A 17,726-nucleotide genomic window follows, 5' to 3' on the forward strand; every position below is an offset into this window, starting at 1 on the left:
TCTTCATGAGCTATTGAGAGAGAGAGAGAGAGAGGCGCAGAGAATTAGAGGGATAAATATATATATATATATATATAAATCTTGAAGCTCTGGAGAGCAAGAGCACACATTTTTTATTATTTTATTGGTGTCAGCGAGGCTTTAGAGCACATCTAGACAGATTTTTGGGGATTTTTGAAGAAAATTTTCAAAATTGATGTTTTCAAGATTTTGGGGAATTTTTAGATGTTCAGAATTCGATGAAATTAGTTGCAAAGTTTTGAATTTAGGTTTTCAGAAATTCTAGGATCTTGGGATTTTCAGATTTTAGCAAAAAAAAATTTTCGTAGGATTTTTGGTAGCTAGGGTATGCATTCTACCGTGTCGGTGTACAACGCTTAATGTCACTCTGCGTACAGCCGGCGTCCTCGCCTTTATGTATGCATTTTGGCGCCGGCTGCCTCTTTGCCCGCGTGGCTCAGTCGGCAGCGGCGCCGCACCCTCAATCATCGCCCCCGCTAGTTCAACTCCTCGAGGGGCATATTTAAACGGAATTTCGAGAACATAAGAATTTTAATAATTTTAAATTGGACGCGGGTTTGATCTAGATCATGATCTATTTCTTCAAAATCAACTGGTTGCAACCTAATTTTCAATTTTCTCTCTCTCTCTCTCTCTCTCTCTCTCTCTCTCTCTCTCACCTTCTCTCTTATCTCCGTTTATTACATATTATGTTATGTGTTTGTTTCATTTCATTTCCATGTTTTCATATTTCCACACACCTTTCCGTTTTCCCTTCACCCGAAATTTCAATAAAATCATTAAAATTAGGTGAACATGATTAGTTGAAATAAATCGATTTCTGAGGCAATTAGAGAATTGATTATGATAATTCCCCTAAATGACCTTACTTTTCTTTTTTTTAAATTTAATTACTTGAATGAAATCTAGAAATTGGAATTTCGGGATTCTGGAATTCCAAGAAATCCTTCTAAACGATCTTCAAAAAGTGAATTTGGGGATTTTTTTTTCGGATTTTCTGGAATTTTTGAAATTATGGAAATACTTGTATTTTCGAGAATTTTATTTTCCAAAAATTTTCAAAAGTCTCAAAATCCCTAAAAATCCCGAAAAAGTAAAAAGTTCTTCTTCAAATTTCTTTGAAAGTTTTAAAAAGTTTTTTTTCCATACTTGTAACGGGCCGGGCCCGGGCTTTTTTCCTTTTTTCAAAAACACATAAGGGGGGACCCTTATGTGATTTTTTCAAAAAAATTTTTTCGAGTTTTTTAAAAAATCTTTTTAGAGCAAACAGACAAACAATCCAAAATAACAAAAAAAAATGTGAAACTTAGGCTCAAAAATACATAATTTTTGATGCCGGGCCCGGGACTTGAAAATTTCCTCAGGCCCGGGCTTTAGCGGGACGGCCCGGAATTTTACAAGTATGTTTTTTTTTTGGGACTTTAAAGTGTCTTTTTTATTTTTCTCTCTCTATTTTCCTTATTATTTCCAGATTGCACAACAATCTATAGTTTTTTTTTTGCTTTCTGTGCTCTCTTTATTTTTTTGCTCCACCCGTTTTTTTTTCTTCTTCCTAACATTCTTCTTCTTCTCCCAATCCCTCCCAAACACCCGTCATTAATTTAATGCTCATTTTTCCAGAGAAGAAGAAGAAGTGCACAGGAGCATCTGGAGCAACTCACAGGAGAAGGATTCACGGATTGAGCAAGGAACGCAAGAATTCGAATGTCCGCCATCGCCGTTTCGTCGCCCCCGCTGTCGCCATTGGGAAATAATCGGGATAAGAGGTGGGAAGAGAGGAAATATTGTTTATAAATCCACAAAAAATTCGGGTCGAAAATGTGTTTAAAGGTGGGGGGACATGAGAAAAATAATGTTCTCGAAATCCCGTTCAAAGATGCCCCTCGAGGAGTTGAACTTGTGAGGGCGATGATTGAGGGTGCGGCGCCGCTACCGACTGAGCCACGCGGGCAAAGAGAAAGCGCACGCCCGATTGCATACATAAAGGCGAGGACGACAGCTGTACGCAGAGTGACATTATGCGTTGTACACCGTTACGGTAGAATGCATACTCTAGCTACAAAAAAACTACAAAAAATCTCCTGTCCCCCCATTTTTAAACATTAAAAAAATAGGGAAAAAAGGTCGAAAATGATTATACAGGGTTTATTGGTTCAGGAAACCCTTGAAAGTGTTAAGAAGCTAATTTAAAGAGAGTAGTCACAAAAATTACAAAATTTGGCTGAAAAAACGCTTTAAATAGTCTAAAATATTTGAGATTGGTAACAGACATTGATTCCGAGAAACGCAATTTTAAGTAAAATGGTCAACTTTGAACTCTAGAAAAGCTATCTCAAATTTTCTCGATTTGTCTGAAAATTTCTGAATAGACTAATCAAAATTAGAGCTTTATTTTTGTAGCTGACAACTTTTCATGAAAATGAAGTCCCATGGAGATATACTGATTTTCCCAAAATGAGTCAAAAATTTGCAATTTTGGTCAAAAATGACACTTTTTTGGCTGTCCGAAAATCTTGCTCAAACTTTTTCATTCTGTCTGAAATTTTGAAAGTATACTAAACAAAACATGCGCTTCATTTTTGTAGTTAACACTTTTTTCTGAAAACCATGTCCTGGGGAGTTATACTAGCTTTCCCAAAATGAGTCAAAAATTTGCAATTTCGGTTAAAAATGTCATTTTTTGAATGCCAGGAATTCCAGCTAAAAATTTATCGATTTCTTTGAAAATTTCAGAGTATACTAAATTAGATTAAAGCTTTATTTTTGTAGTTAACACTTTTCTCTGAAAATCATGTCCTGGGGAGATGTACCACGTGGAAGACAACAAGGCGCGGAGGTGGTGGCGCCCGAGGGGGTGGTGTTGGTGCAGGGGGTGTCTTCCACGTGGCATATCTTCCCAGAACTTGATTTTCAAAAAAAAGTGTCAACTACGAAAATGTAGCCCGTGTTTTGTTTAGTATACTCTGTAATTTTCAGAAAAATTGAAAAATGCTGAGATAGATTTTCAGACCGTCCAAAAATGACCAAATTTTGAACTCTGAATTTTGTTTTTTTTACTGAGGCTTGGCGAGTTTTGTAGTTTTTAGTCTCTCTGTATAGTAGTACAATATTTTTGATTCATTCAAAAAACATTCCTTGCAGCTTCTCAAAAAATTGAGAGAGAGAGAGAGAGAGGGAGAGAGAGAGAGACGCAGAGAAAAAAAAGAGAAAATATATTTTATTTATTTGATGATCGAAAAAAGAGTAAGAAAACCGTAACAAAAAAGTGAACGCTCGGCGAGAAAAGAAGGGAAATATATTTTTTTGCTGTATTGCTGTGTCAGCAAAAGTCAGCAAAGCAAAAAATTGTGTACTTTTTTTCTGCAACAAAAGAAATTTTTTTTTTCAAGCAAATCTGAAATTTTCAAGCTTCACCGATTTTCTGATTTTCTCATATTAGACAGGTGCATATGAATTATAGCCTACAACTTTTATGCAAAATTTGATTAATTTATTTTTTTTTCATTTTCAAACTGCGTAGCTCTTTTTTTCTGCTTTTTTGAGAAATTTGATTTTAGACTCCTGAATCCTGAGAACTTGAAAAAATCTAAATATTCGGAATTTTTCGTATTTTCAAAAGTCTAGGATTTCAAAATATAGACAAACCAAAAATCCTGAAAAATCCAAAATTTCATGAATCCATTAAAGCCCAGAATTCACAAAAAATTGAGAGTATTCGATTTTCCGAGAATAATCTAAAAAATTATAAAAGTCCTAATAATCCTAGAGACCAGCTAGAATTCAAAATTCCATCTTTATAACTGTCTGCGTCTCTTCTCATTCTCTCTCTCTCTCTCTCTTTCTCTAAAATCTGTCATTTCCATTTTCGCGCAATTTCTTTATTTATTGTCCCCCATGTTGGGCCGCCTAGAAAGTCATTTTCAAGGTCACAAAATCATCATTTTTCTCTATTCAATTGGAGAATTCTGCTTTTCTCTGCGTCTCTCTCTCTCTCTCTCTCTCTCTCTCTCTCTCTTTTTCTCTCTCCAGCTATAATTGCTTTGTACCGGTTTCCTGCCTCCTACGTCTCTCTAAATCTTATAGTCTCTAGGAATTAGCCACGCCCACTTTTCTTGATTTCGGTTGAAGTGGGCGACTTTAATTGTTTTTTGTCTGAAATTTTGACTACCAAACATTCTAATAGAACGCCATCTGAATGAGCCTATGTATCTCGTTTCTTGTGAGAGATATCAAGAAGTAGTCAACTGATAAAATATTGTTGATATCATGATAAACATTTTATCAGTTGACCACTTTTTGATATCTTTCAAATTAAGTGAGATATTTAGGCTCAAAGTGGACGGTCCGGGTGGCGTTCTATTAAAGTGTATACGGTAATTTTGAATTTTCAGGTTTTCCTAATTTTCTTGAATTCTACCAAGAGCTTAGATTTTGGCCTAATTATATGTTTCAGCTGTCTAGAAGACTTTTCCCAATTTTTCTTATTTTTTCAAAAGTTCAAAATTTCAGTAAAATATAGCTGAAAATTATGCGAAGTATATTGAAACACTTTGGAATTGGAAAACGTACAAAGACGTAAGGTTTGGAGAAGATTACTGTAGTTTTTTCTTCTGGATTACTGTACCCTGCACATCTAACTAGGCTGAAAAATGAGAATTGAAAAAATTTAAATCTTGAAAATTGAAAAATCCCGAGAATCACATAATTTGAAAGTCCAAAATTCTAAAAATTCCAAAAATCCGAAAAGTTCGAAAGTTGGTAAACTTGTCAAAATTCAAAATTCGAGAAATTCCAAAAGTCCTAAAACGTTCCATGAATCCCAAAAATTCAATAATTCGAAAATTCGAAAAATCCAAATTCTCCAAAATTGGAAATATTCCAAAAAAGTCCAAATATCGAAAATTTCGAAAATTCGAAAAATTCGAAAAATCTCAGTCTGGAGGTCCCGAAAAGAACCCAGGATTCCAAAAATCTCAGAAACTCCTGAAATTCTGAAAAATCCCAATAATTAGAAATTACTGTAGCTTTTCTGAGTACCCTGTACATCTAACTATAAAACATGTAAAGCCGATAAGAAGGGTTTAACAGTTTAAGGAGCGGGGAGGATTACTTGTAAACCTGCGCATCAAACTTTTCAATTTATTTATTTTTTCCGAATTTTCAGAGTCTCCTTCGGCGACGACCACACATTTGTCTACGAAAAGGAGGATGATGCGACTCCGCTGATGCCAAGACAACCATTCACTGAGTTAGTTTCATTTTGGCGGTAATTCGAAAAGTTTGAAAAATTGAAATTTTTTTAAATTTTGTAAAAATTTCAAAATTGTCCATTTCTGATAAAAATTGATATCACGACCTGAAATAGCAAGAAAAATAATACTATGAAACTTTTTATTCGAATAATCGAAAATTGGAAAAAAAAATTTTCAAAAAATTTTCTTGAAATGATAGCTAGCTAAACTACTATCCAATTCTTAGAAAGATCTGAAATCCTCGGAATTTAACGAAAAAAAGAGCAAAAAAAGAAGAAATCAGCTGTTTCCTGAGCCAATATTTCATATTTTTTCTGTGCTCTCATCATGTTTTTGAGTCATTGTGTGTCAGTTTTTTTTCTGTCGAACTGACTCTTCTTTTTCTTATCAACTCCACCCTCAGACCCCTAAGACAGTAAGAGAGTGTGGAGACGCAGAGAAAAAGAACTCACTTTTTGCTCTTTCTTCTCATTTCTAACTCAACACAGATCTTCCTCAGTCTCACTCTCTTTCTCTTTATCTCTTTTCGAAAATCCAAGAGAGAAGCCTCTCATTCTCTTTGCATTCACTTTACTCTCTGACTGACACAAAATGACAAAGTGAGTTTTTTTTTGTGTGTTGAAATTTGAAAATCATTACTAATAACATTCACCAGATTCTGTATGTGCGTATATATGTAGCCCATTTATCTCGGTTACTGTAAGAAATATCAAAAAGTGGTCAACTAGTAAAATGTGTAAAATTGAATTTCCTACATTTTATCAGTTGACCACTTTTTGATATCTTTCCCAGAAACGGTGATAATCTAGTCACTCTTCAAGGTAACAGTCACCAAACTTTGTATGTCTGTCGCGCGCCTTTTCACCCACTCAAAGTTAACCGATTAAGCTGAAACATGGACAGATAGGTCAGAATTGTGTCTTAATTGATGCCCGAACTTTTGGTTTTTCGAAATTTTGGTTCTGAAGCCTTCTGGAGACGTTCCTTGGTTTGGGCGCCAAGAGGTTTAGCCCAAAAGGGGCGTAAACCCACTGGTTGAAAAAAAAGCAAAGCAAAAATCAATAGGAAAGATTTTGAAAATACCATCATGACTTTTGAAAATTTAATCTAGTTTTCCAATAATTGAATTTTTAAGATTCAGCTGATTGAGAGCTTCAAAATGAGCCTAAACAAGACCAGGATTGAAATTTTTCGAATAGACCACGGTCGGGCCGCGGTCTGGACCTTCCCAACCACACTTTATAGCCAAAATTTATATATTTTTGTAGATCTTTTCAAGTTCTACATTATGCAGTTTGATTCTGACTGAAATTCCCATTTTGAGCCGAGTTATGCCTCTTTAAATAGTTTGTGTCCTAGGATGTCTTACCTATACATTAGCCTAGATTTATTTCTACTTTTTACAAGGCATAACTTGGCTCAAACTTGGAATTTCTGTTTGAAACAAAAATTAAAATGTAGAACTTGACAAGATCTACAAAATAATACATAATTTCACTATATTTCAATGGCTAATTTTGAGTTTGAAGTCCTAAAACAAACGGATGGGGAAAACGTGCCCGTTTGGTGAGAAATTCAGTCATTGAAAATAGTCAAATTTTATATAACTTTGTAGATCTTTTCCAAAATTCTACATATTTCTTTTTTTTATTCGATCTGAAAGTCCAATTTTGAGCCGAGTTATGCTCCGTTGAAAAGTGTAACCGACGCTACTACTGTTCCGACGATCCATTGTTTTTACGGCTTCTAGCTCGAAACTGGAAAGTTCAAATATAGTCAATTTTTATATCATTTTGTAAACTTTCTCAAGACCTACATTTTCTTTTTTAATTCAAATCGAAATTCCAATTTTGAGACGAGTTATGATTATTCGAAATGTGTTTTTGGGTATTTTTTGTTGTCTATTTTGTCATTTTGAGGATAATTTTTTGATGAAAAAATCAATGAAAAGAGTCTAAGAATCAAATTTTTAAATTTTTCGAACATCTCTTCTCTTATGATCTGTTTTTTTTGGTTGAAAAGTTCCAAAGTTCTTAAAAAGAATCCCAAAAAAAACAGACACACTTGTTTTCACTCCCAGAAAATCTCTGGGATCCGTTTAACACAAAAAAAGTTGACAAGAAAAAAGAAAACAAGTCAAAAATGTGTGTGTTTTTCTTGGTTTTTTTTCTCTGAGCCGCCCATGTTTCATGCTTTTTTTTCTCTCGAAAAATGGGCCAACAACAACACAGAGAAGACGGCATTTTAGTGTCTATTGAGAAGTGTCTGAAGACGTTGTTTCAAAAGAAAAAGAAGAGGAAGAATCAGAAGACGTCAAAGTTCGGTTTCCTCGTGGGAATTTTTTTTGGATACGCGACAAACAAGGCTCTTCGCTTAAGAGACAACAAGAAAAACCCCCAAAAAATTTGAAAATCTGATAATTTTGCAATGAAAATGAGAATCTGAAAATCTGACTCAAACTTTTTCGATTTGCCTGAAATTTTCAGATTATACTAAGCAAAACATGGGCTTCACTTTTGTAGTTTACACTTTTTTCTGAAAATCAAGTCCTGGGGAGATATGCCACGTGGAAAGACCGACGCGCGCCACCACCTCCACCACCCCGAGCCCTCGGCTGCCCCAGCCCAAGGGTGGTGGCGCTTTTTGGGGACTTTCACGTGTCATTTCAGAATATACTTAGCAAAACATGAGCTTCATTTTTGTAGTTGACAACTTTCTTGGAAAATCAAGTCCTGGGGAGAAAGGCCAAATTTCCCAAAATGCGTCAAAATTTTGCAAATTTGGTCAAAAATTAGGCAATTTTCGCCTGTCTGAAAATCTGACTCAAACTTTTTCGATTTGCCTGAAATTTTCAGATTATACTAAGCAAAACATGGGCTTCACTTTTGTAGTTTACACTTTTTTCTGAAAATCAAGTCCTGGGGAGATATGCCACGTGGAAAGACCGACGCGCGTTTTCAGAAAAAAAAAAATTTCAGAAAAATCGGAAAAGTTTGAGATTAATTTTCAGACAGGTGAAAAATACATCATTTTTGACCAAAAATTTTAAACTGTATCTGTCCACCTGTGCATCCAGATGTCCTCAAACTTTTTACATCATTTCCTACTTATATTTCCCGCCGCAATTCATCTTTTGCGAATGAAATGAACACGAGTAGTGAAATTCATTGTAAATTCTCTTTTCTGATCATTTAGAAAAGAGAGAAATAGTACTGAAAAATGAGAGAGTGGTTAGAGAAAACAGGTGTCAAGGAGCAGGCGAGGGGAAAGGTATCGAGTTTAACTTTTCGTTAGGTTGTACTTCTTCTTTCTTTTCGCAATTTTCCCCCGAGAAATTTGAAGTTTAGGGGAAGGTTTCTGGAAATTTTCAGATTTGAAAAATGCTGAAAATTCGCAAAATTCGCAAATTTGAAATTCTAGAAATTTTTCTGGAATTTTAAGTTTCTCAAACCGATTTTTTTGGTCATTTTCAGCTCTCAAATATACTGAAAACTTTGAATATCTGAAATTCGCTTAAATTTTCAGACTTTTCAATCATTTTGGGTCATTTTTCACTTAAAAATTCGATATTTTTAACATATATGTCAGAGGGTTTTTGGCTCATTTTTGCTCATTTTTTCCCTCGAAAATCCAAATATTTGGAATTTCTTTTTTTTTTTCTGTGGAGCATTTATAAATGTTTGTTTAATGTTTCCCCTCTCCCCACTTCATCATTTTTATTTTATAAATAATGAAAAAAAAGAGAAAAGTAAATATTGTCTATTCAAAATAATCGCGCGGGTGAACGAGTAAAAAAACGTGTAGAAGGTCTCCAAACCTATAGAGGCGCTGTAGAGACGCAGACATTTTTACTCGTTCACACAGGTAAAATGCGAACGGATCCGTTACGGACGCTCAGCGTTCGCGCGCGGTTGAAATAGGAACCGCGTACGGACTTAAACTTTTGTCTGATTCGCGAACGGATCCGTTTGCCCATCATTCGCAAGCGGATCGGATACGGAGTTCGCGAACGGGCAGAATACGGAGGAATACGGAATAATGCGCTGTGGTTTTCTGAAAACGGCGTCGCGTGCGGCCCGTATGCGGTTCAAATAACANCCGCGCGCGAACGNTGAGCGTCCGTAACGGATTGTTCGCGAATCACCTGTGCACTCGCGCGATTATTAGGTTGGCGGGAAAGTCTTTGTCACTTTTTCAATAGTTTATTTCTCAAAGAAAAAATAACCGAATAATTAATTATATTGTCCATCATTATCAACAACATGTCTCCAACGTTCCCTCAATTTATGGATTCCATTGCGGTAGAATCCAGCCGGGCGTGAGGCAAAGTATTGTTTGAGTGCCGCTTCGACCGCTCCACGGGAATTGAAGCTTCTTCCTTCGAAGGCACGTGTCATATCGCCAAATAACCAATAGTCGGAAGGAGCAAGATCAGGAGAATACGGGGGGTGAGGGAGAACATTCCATCCATATCCCATCAGCTCCTGCTTCACTTGTTTCGAAACATGTGGGCGAGCGTTATCATGTTGATAGTACACTTTCTTGTCTTTCAGGGCCGAACGGTCGACTGCTTTCTTGAGGTTTCGTAGTTGAGTAGTGTAGAGGTCTCCAGTTATTGTTTTGCCCTCGGGCAGAAGTTCCAGTAGATGGGGCCGTCCACTCCCCACCACACAGAGAGCATAACGTTTTTTCGGATGAAGGCCGGGTTTGGGGACATCCTGTGGGCTCTCTCCTTCTCCAACCCACTGGGATTTCCTGTGGTGATTATCGTAGAAGACCCACTTCTCATCTCCGGTTATTAGCCGGTCCAGCCATCGATCGCCCGCGTGGAGAGTGAGAAGAGTAATCGAATCGTCGACTCGGCGGTCAAGGTTGGCTTGAGTCAGGTGATGAGGTATGAATCGACCAAAAAGTTTTCTCATTCCAAGAGACTTCAAACCTTCAAGGACTGTGCTATGGTGAACTCCGAATGTGACAGCTAGTTCACGGCTAGATTGAAATGGATCCGATTGCAATGCGTGCTTCAGCTTGTCCAAATCCAACTCACGGGGTCTCCCAGAGCGATCCTTTTCATCGAGCGAGAAGTCATCTTTTTCGAAACGATGGAACCAATTGCGAATAGTATTGTAGTGAGGGGCATGTGTGTTGTACACATTCTTCAAGAAAGTTTCCGAATCCTTCATCGTGGTGTGAGATAGGAAGAGGTAAATCAAAACATGTCTGATGTGAATAACAGTGGGAACAAACATATCGTTTCAATTACAGATGAGGAGCAGGGAAGGAAATGGGGACTTGTTTATATGGAAGGTTCTTATCACCTTGTTATTCACTAGAGTCGATATCATACACAGCCTCCATATACGAGAACAGTGATTAAACAAACAGAGTGACAAAGACTTTCCCGCCAACCTAATATTTTGAATAGACAATAGAAATCCTCTTCCCCGCGCCCCCCTTTTTCTCTCTCTCTCTCTCTTTTTTTTTTTGATTTGAAATCTTTCTCTCTTTTTTAATCTTTTCAAATCTGTCAAAATTGTTGCCGATTTCCCTTTTTTTGGTTGGAATTTTGCAAGAGCGATAATGGAGGAGCTGAAAATCCTAGTTCAAACTTTTTCGATTAGTCTGAAAATTTCAGAATACACTAAACAAGAATAGAGCTTTATTTTTGTAGTTGACACTTTCTTCTGAAAATCAAGTCCTGAGGAGATAGGCCAAATTTCTCAAAATGCGTCAAAATTTTGCAAATTTGGTCAAAAAGTAGGCAATTTTCGCCTGTCTGAAAATTTAACTCAAACTTTTCCGATTTTGTAAAAAATTTCAGCATATACTAAACAAAACATGGGCTTCACTTTTGTAGTTGACACTTTTTTCTGAAAATCAAGTCCTGGGAAGATATAGCACGTGGAAGCCTACCTCTCTCCCGCACTGGTGGCGCCTACCTATCAGGGAAGAGGTGGTGGCGCGCATAGGTCCTTTCCACGTGTCCTATCTCCCTTGGACTAAATTTTCAGAAAAAGTTGTCAACTACAAATCTGACATTTTTTTACAAATCGAAAAAGTGTGAATTTGCTTTTCAGACAGACAATACTATATTTTCGAGCAAAATTTAAAATTTTTGACTCATTTTGGAAAAATTAGCATATCTCCCCAGGACATGATTTTCAGAGAAAAGTGTTAACTACAAAAATAAAGCTTTAATCTAATTTAGTATACTCTGAAATTTTCAAAGAAATCGATAAATTTTTAGCTGGAATTCCTGGCATTCAAAAAATGCCATTTTTAACCAAAATTGATAGTTTTTCACTCATTTTGGGAAAGCTAGTATAACTCCCCAGGACATGGTTTTCAGAGAAAAGTATCAACTACAAAAATGAAGCTCATGTCTTGTTTAGTATATTCTGAAATTTTCAGAAAAATCGAGAGGTTGTATTGTAGTTTGTAGTCTTTCCAGAAAACACATCCCAAAAATTGCCTTTTTTTTTGGGTGGTGGTTCGGGTTTTGGGTAAACAAAAAAGAGGGACACAATTGAATTGTCAAATTCTCTCATTTTCTCTGCGTCTCTCTCTCTCTCTCTCTCACTTCAATTTGAACAGAAAAAAGGTTTATTTGGAATTTTTTTGGTTTTTTTTTTCGGCGGAAAACATTTTTGATCAATATTGAATGTGACAGGTTTTGTTAGAACGTTGATGTCTCTTTTTTTTGTCCCAGACAGTATCAAATTTTGAGAAAAATTGAAAGTCTTGTGACCTCTTTTTTTGTTAGTTCTTCTTCTTCTTCAACTTTTGGAACTTTATCATTTTTTGAAGAAGAAAGTTCTAGAAATTCTAGAATTTTTGGAAAAATGACTGAAAAAGAAGAGAAATGGTAAGTTTTTGAACTTTTTAAAGATTTTTGCAAACCAAATTCCCCCCAATTTGTACACCCCTCTCAATTCAGTTACCGTATTTCCTTTTTTTTCTAACTTTGAATCGATATATCTTGGTTACTGTAGAAGATATCAAAATGTTGTCAACTGATGAAATATTTGTGATATTGTGATAAACAATTTATCAGTTGACAACTTTTTCATATCTTTTAAAGGAGCCGAGATAATCGAGCTCAAAGTTAGCGCTTTGGGTGGGCTTCTAATAGAGTGTTTACGGTAATTCCCCCCCCCCCTTTTTCCGTGTATCTGTGCATCCGGATGTCCTCCCCTCAAGCTGAAAACTATACCACTCTAACCCAACCCATCCCCATGGTGTCTCTCCTTTTCCGGAAGAGAGAGAGACACATTCCGGGGACCCAACCCACTTTGTGACATTCTTTTTCTCTGTTTTCTCTAACCACTCTCCTCCCTTCACACACTCTCTCACCCATCTAGTGGTTCCAATGGGGAGAGAGGAGGGCATATGCATTCTAATTGCATTCGTCCCCACCCCACAGAGAGGGACCCTTTCTCTCTGTATCTCTGCGTCTCTCTCTCTCTCTCTCTCTCTCTCTATCTCTGTGCTCCATTCGGACCTCATTTTGTTGTGTGTATGGGTGCTCTCTCCGCAGCTCCCGGAGCCCCGGGAGCTCCCGGAGCATTTCGAGAAAAGAAGAAGCACATTCGGTTTTTTGTGTCCCTGGGACAACTTAAGTTGTTTGTTGCACTTTTGAAGCAGTTGTTTTTTTCTAGAAGTTTTGAAATGGTCCCAAATGACTTTGTTACAGTTTCAAGCAGATTTTTGGCTTTGAAAATAGTTTAAAACCAATCTAGAAACGGTCCTGAATCACCTTAAAATGTTATTCTAATAGCTTTTTCACATTTTTAAGCAGTTTTTGATTCTGAAAATGGTCAAAAATGATATTTTCACAGCCTTTTTTGCAATTGAAAATTTCTAAAAATCATTAAAATTTGCTCTGGAATTGTTGTGAACTATCCAAGAATCCTAAATTTTCAGACTTTTTTCGGATTTTTGGAATTTTCGGAGTTTTAGGATTTTTTGGGGAATTTTTGATTTTTGGATTTCAGGGGTTTTTTTCTTTCATTCTTCGGGGAACTACTTTAATTGTACGGCGTTTCTTCATTTCTCTCTCTCTCTCTCTCTCTCTCTCTCTCTCTCTCTCTCTCTCTCTCTCTTCCCTCTTTTCTAACTAAAACTTCTCGAGTAGATTCCCTCCCAAAAAGAAGATGAAGTCGTTCAAACTAATCCCAGAATGAGAAGACGGCCGACTAAGTCTTCGTCTTCCATCCTCTTTTTGGGGGAATTTTCTCCCCCCAAAAAGAATGGCGCTTCTTGGAAATTTAGTGGTCTTCTTCTTCTTCTTCTTCTTCTTCTTTTCATCCATTTTATATTGTCGCCCATTTTGAGGCTTTTCTGGGTCCCTGGTCCAAGTAATCTAATTAATAGTGCACATCGATGTCTATCTCTATCTAAAAGTGTATGTATGTACAACTAGTGGGGGACAGCTGTGACCACAACCGGAATCAGTGGAAAATGACCCAAAAAAACTTTCCCGTTATTTTTTTTCTATTTTAGGGCAATTCTGAGCCATTTCAAAACTATAAAAATGTGCCTAAAATGAGCAATAAAAATGAGCAATAAAAAATGTGCTTTTTTTTCAGCCATTCTCGGGCTACTTTAGGCTAGTTTGAAGTTTTTATTTGAAACTCGGTTTTGGTCCTTTTCAATCTATTTATCAACTATTTTACGAGATCAGATTTTTGAGCCGTTTTTGGACGATTTGTTAGCTAGTTTTGAGATATTCTTGAGATATTTTAAGCCGTTTTTCAGTGGTTTCTTTTTGCTTGTATACCCCTTCAAAATCAATCAAACATGTCCCATTTTCCAACGGTTCTCCTCTTCCTAAAGTGATCATTCATGTGTGTTGAGAAGCACATAATGGATGGAGCAAAGAGCACAACATAACCAACACCTGCTCTTTTCATAAAAGGGTCCCTCCCCCCTGTCATCTGCGACAATTATCTATTTTCCCCATCTTTGGATCGGAAGTCATAAAGAACCAGAGATGGACAACATAGAGAGAACAAACATCCTAGGTTTTAGCCCATTTATCTCGGTTACTGTAAGAAATATCAAAAAGTGGTCAACTAGAAAAAAATGTGTAAAATTGAATTTCCCACATTTTATCAGTTGACCACCTTTTGATATCTTTCCCAGAAACAGTGATAATCCAGTCCTCAAGTCACTCTTCAAGGTAACATTCACCAAACTTTGTATGTCTGTCGCGCGCCTTTTCACCCACTCAAAGTTAACCGAGCAAGCTGAAACATGGACAGATAGGTCAGAATTGTGCTTTATTTGATGCCCGAACTTTTGGTTTTTCGAAATTCCGAGTTTGAAGTCTTCTGGAGACGTTCCTTGGGGCGTCACAAAAGCACTGGATCTTTAAGCTGCCCGAATCTCAATTACGAAAAAAGCTATCAAAAAGTGGTCAACTAGGAAAATGTGTAAAATTGAATTTCCTACATTTTACTAGTTGACAGCTTTTTGATATCTTTTATATGAGCCGAGATAATTGAGCTCAAAACATACCTTAAATGTTCCTGGTCCATTTAGAATAGAAAAGGGGCAGAATTTTAATTACCCTCATAATTACCAAATTTCTTTCTAAAACCATCTATCATACTTTCATTTTTATCTTTTTCTCTGCTTATTTCATTTCAATTTGTACATTAATTCCTTGAAATTCGAAAATTCTGGAGTTTTGGCAAAAAGTTGGGAAATATACATTTTCCCCCTAATTCAGGTCATTTCCAACCGTTACCTCAACCAACTAAAAACTGAAAAATCTCTGAAATTTAAAATTTTTCAATTTTTTAACTCCTAATTTTCTATTTTCAGTGCCGACGCCCCCGTGTCTCGAGTAGTGGTCACTTCGGAGACAGTGATTCCAGAAGCACCATCCCCAATTCCACCGCCAGCACAATTTGAAGAAGTTCGACGAGTCGCCGTCTCACCGCCACTTCCATCAAAGTGAGGTTTTTTTTAGTTTGAATTTTGAAAAAAAAATTTTTTTTTCGAAAAAAAAAATGTTTCTATCAAAAATTTCCAAATTTCAAACTACCGTAGCCTGATCAATTTCAGCCTAAACTCAAAATTTTTTCTAATTTTCAAACTCAGCTCATCGAGCCAATCAAAATGAGTATAATCATGCCATACTTTGAAACAATCTGAAATTCCCACTTTAAAGACGCATAGGACCTAAAAATTTTCGAAATGTTTCAAATTTGTCCGAAATGCATCGTGTTTGGGCTCATTTTGGAGCTCTCAATGAGCTGAGTTCAGAAATCTAGATGTTCAAAAGTTTTGTCGAAACATTAAAGGATTACTGTAGTTCTCATTTTTGAAAAAAACAACACATTTTTAAATCAAGAATTTCAGACCAATGGATCTTCATTTCCGGTTTGTTCTCTAGATATTTATTAGTGCTTTTTGTTCACAAATCCACGTGGCTTTTCTTTCTGTGTGTCGTTCCAAAAAAGTGGGCGTGGCCTATTATATCACCTGTGTTGAAAAATTGAAAATTTCGAAAAAAAAAAAAATTTTTTTTAGAAAAAAAAATTAAAGTAGTTGATTGGTTTTAGGACTATTTTTAAAAAATCAATCTTAAAATTTCGATCATTTTTTTTTCAGAAAAATGACGGACGCTGAAAATCCGTTCCGGCCAGAGGAGATACTGTATCATGAGGTGGACCCGATTGTTGAGCAATATCTCCATAAACCATTTCCACCCAGTCGTCCTGGCTCCGCCCAGAATACACCAACGAAACAGCAACATTTCACTCAGGCGTTAGTTTTTTTTTGAAAATTTGAAGATTTGAAAACTCGAAAAAAATTTTTGAACAAGAAGGCTAAACTTCAACGTCTTCTAAATTCCAAAAACACGATTTTCTGAAATTTTCACGACGTTAAACCTCCTTCTCGTGCGATTTCCGACATTTTGATACCCATATCGACCTAGTTTAGGGAGATTCTGAATTTTGAAGTCTTCTGAATTCAGAACTCAAAATTCTTCAAAGTAAGTCGATATGGGTATCAAAATGACAGAATTCGCATGGAAAAAAATGTTAACGATGTGAAAATTACAGTATACTGCGTTCTCAGAATTCAGAAGACGTCAAAGTTTAAGGATAATCTCAATAAGACGTCTTCTAAATTTCAAAAACGCGACTTCTGAAATTTTCACGTCGTTAATCTTATTTTTCATGTGATTTCCGACATTTTGATTACCATATTGCCCTAGTTTGGTGAGATTCTGAATTTTGACGTCTTCTGGATTCTGAATGTCAAAATTTTCTAGGTCGATATGGGTATCAAAATGACGGAAATTGCATGGAAAAAATAGTTGACGATGTGAAAATCTCAGAAAATTGCGTTCTCAAAAGTTAGAAGACGTAATTTTTTTTGATTGAATTTTCAAGCGAATTTTTGACTGTTTTTGACAAAAACTACAGACTACAAACTAAAATTTTCCAGTGCCACACCACCACCAACCACCAACGAGTCTCCGCTGTACCTTCAAAACGGACTGAGCAAAGAGCAATTGGTGCAAAATGAGAAAAACAATGATGCACATCATTCGGAGCCACTGCTCGCCGAGCATCATCGGTAAGATTTCCTTGAATTTCAGACAGAAAGTTCTAGAATTTTCTGAAAAAAAATTGCAAAAAAAATCGGGCCGGAAATGAGGGATTTTGAGCCCCAAAAACGCAAAATCAGCTGCAAAGACTACAAAAACTACAAACTACAATTTTGTATTAATTTTTTTAAACAAGATTTTTAAAACTACAAAAACTACAAAATTCCAATTTTCGCAGCTCGGAAGAATATGTCAATGAGCTGCCACCAGCGGGAAAAGTCGAATTAATACACGTGAAGAAGAAGAAGTGTGGATGTTGCTCAGTACAATGAAACTACAGTAATCCCTGAAAAAATAAGCCCCGCCCACTTTCTCCCCTTTTTCAACCAAAAAAAAATCCAACGAATCAAAAGCTATTGCTAAGCCCCGCCCACAATGTTTTTTCTCTTTTTTTTCCCCTCCATATTTTTGTTTTCATACTGTACCGGTGTACCTACCGTAATCCCACCATCACCTGAAAATTTCTCTATACGCTTTTTTGCTTTTTTTTTTGAAAATTTTTAAAAAATTTTAAAAAAATTTTTTTTTAATTTTTCAAAAATTTGAATTTCCCTCCAAAACATTTTTTTTCCCAAATTCTCCCTTTTCGGTCCAACTAGCTTTTTGTAGTTTGTACCCCCTATTTCTGACTCCGCCCCCCACTTTTTTCTCTTTTTGAGCTTTTCTCTGTCCTCTCTCTCTCTCTCTTATTTCCAACAAAATAATTTCTCCCAATCTAAGTCCCGCCCCCTTTTTCTACAGTACCCCAACAATTTTTTTTCTTCGAAATAACAATTTTTTTTGCAAAAAATAGTAGTTCTTAACGAACGATTTTTTTCAGAGTTTTC

General features: G+C 36.3%; 1 protein-coding gene across 1 annotated transcript; it reads left to right on the top strand.

Annotated features, from left to right (window-relative positions):
* Nucleotides 1-1,725: 1,725 nt before the first annotated feature.
* Nucleotides 1,726-17,171, top strand: CBG04358 (the record flags this gene model as incomplete). Its single annotated transcript, XM_045241474.1, has 6 exons — nt 1,726-1,787; nt 5,186-5,269; nt 15,102-15,233; nt 15,894-16,049; nt 16,737-16,868; nt 17,078-17,171. The coding sequence occupies 6 exons, from the start codon at nt 1,726-1,728 to the stop codon at nt 17,169-17,171; spliced, it is 660 nt and encodes a 219-aa protein (XP_045092652.1).
* Between the last annotated feature and the right edge of the window lie 555 nt (nt 17,172-17,726).

The sequence above is a fragment of the Caenorhabditis briggsae genome (genome assembly GCF_000004555.2).
Source record: "Caenorhabditis briggsae complete genome, chrI, whole genome shotgun sequence".
In the NCBI taxonomy this organism is placed as follows: Eukaryota; Metazoa; Nematoda; class Chromadorea; order Rhabditida; family Rhabditidae; genus Caenorhabditis; species Caenorhabditis briggsae.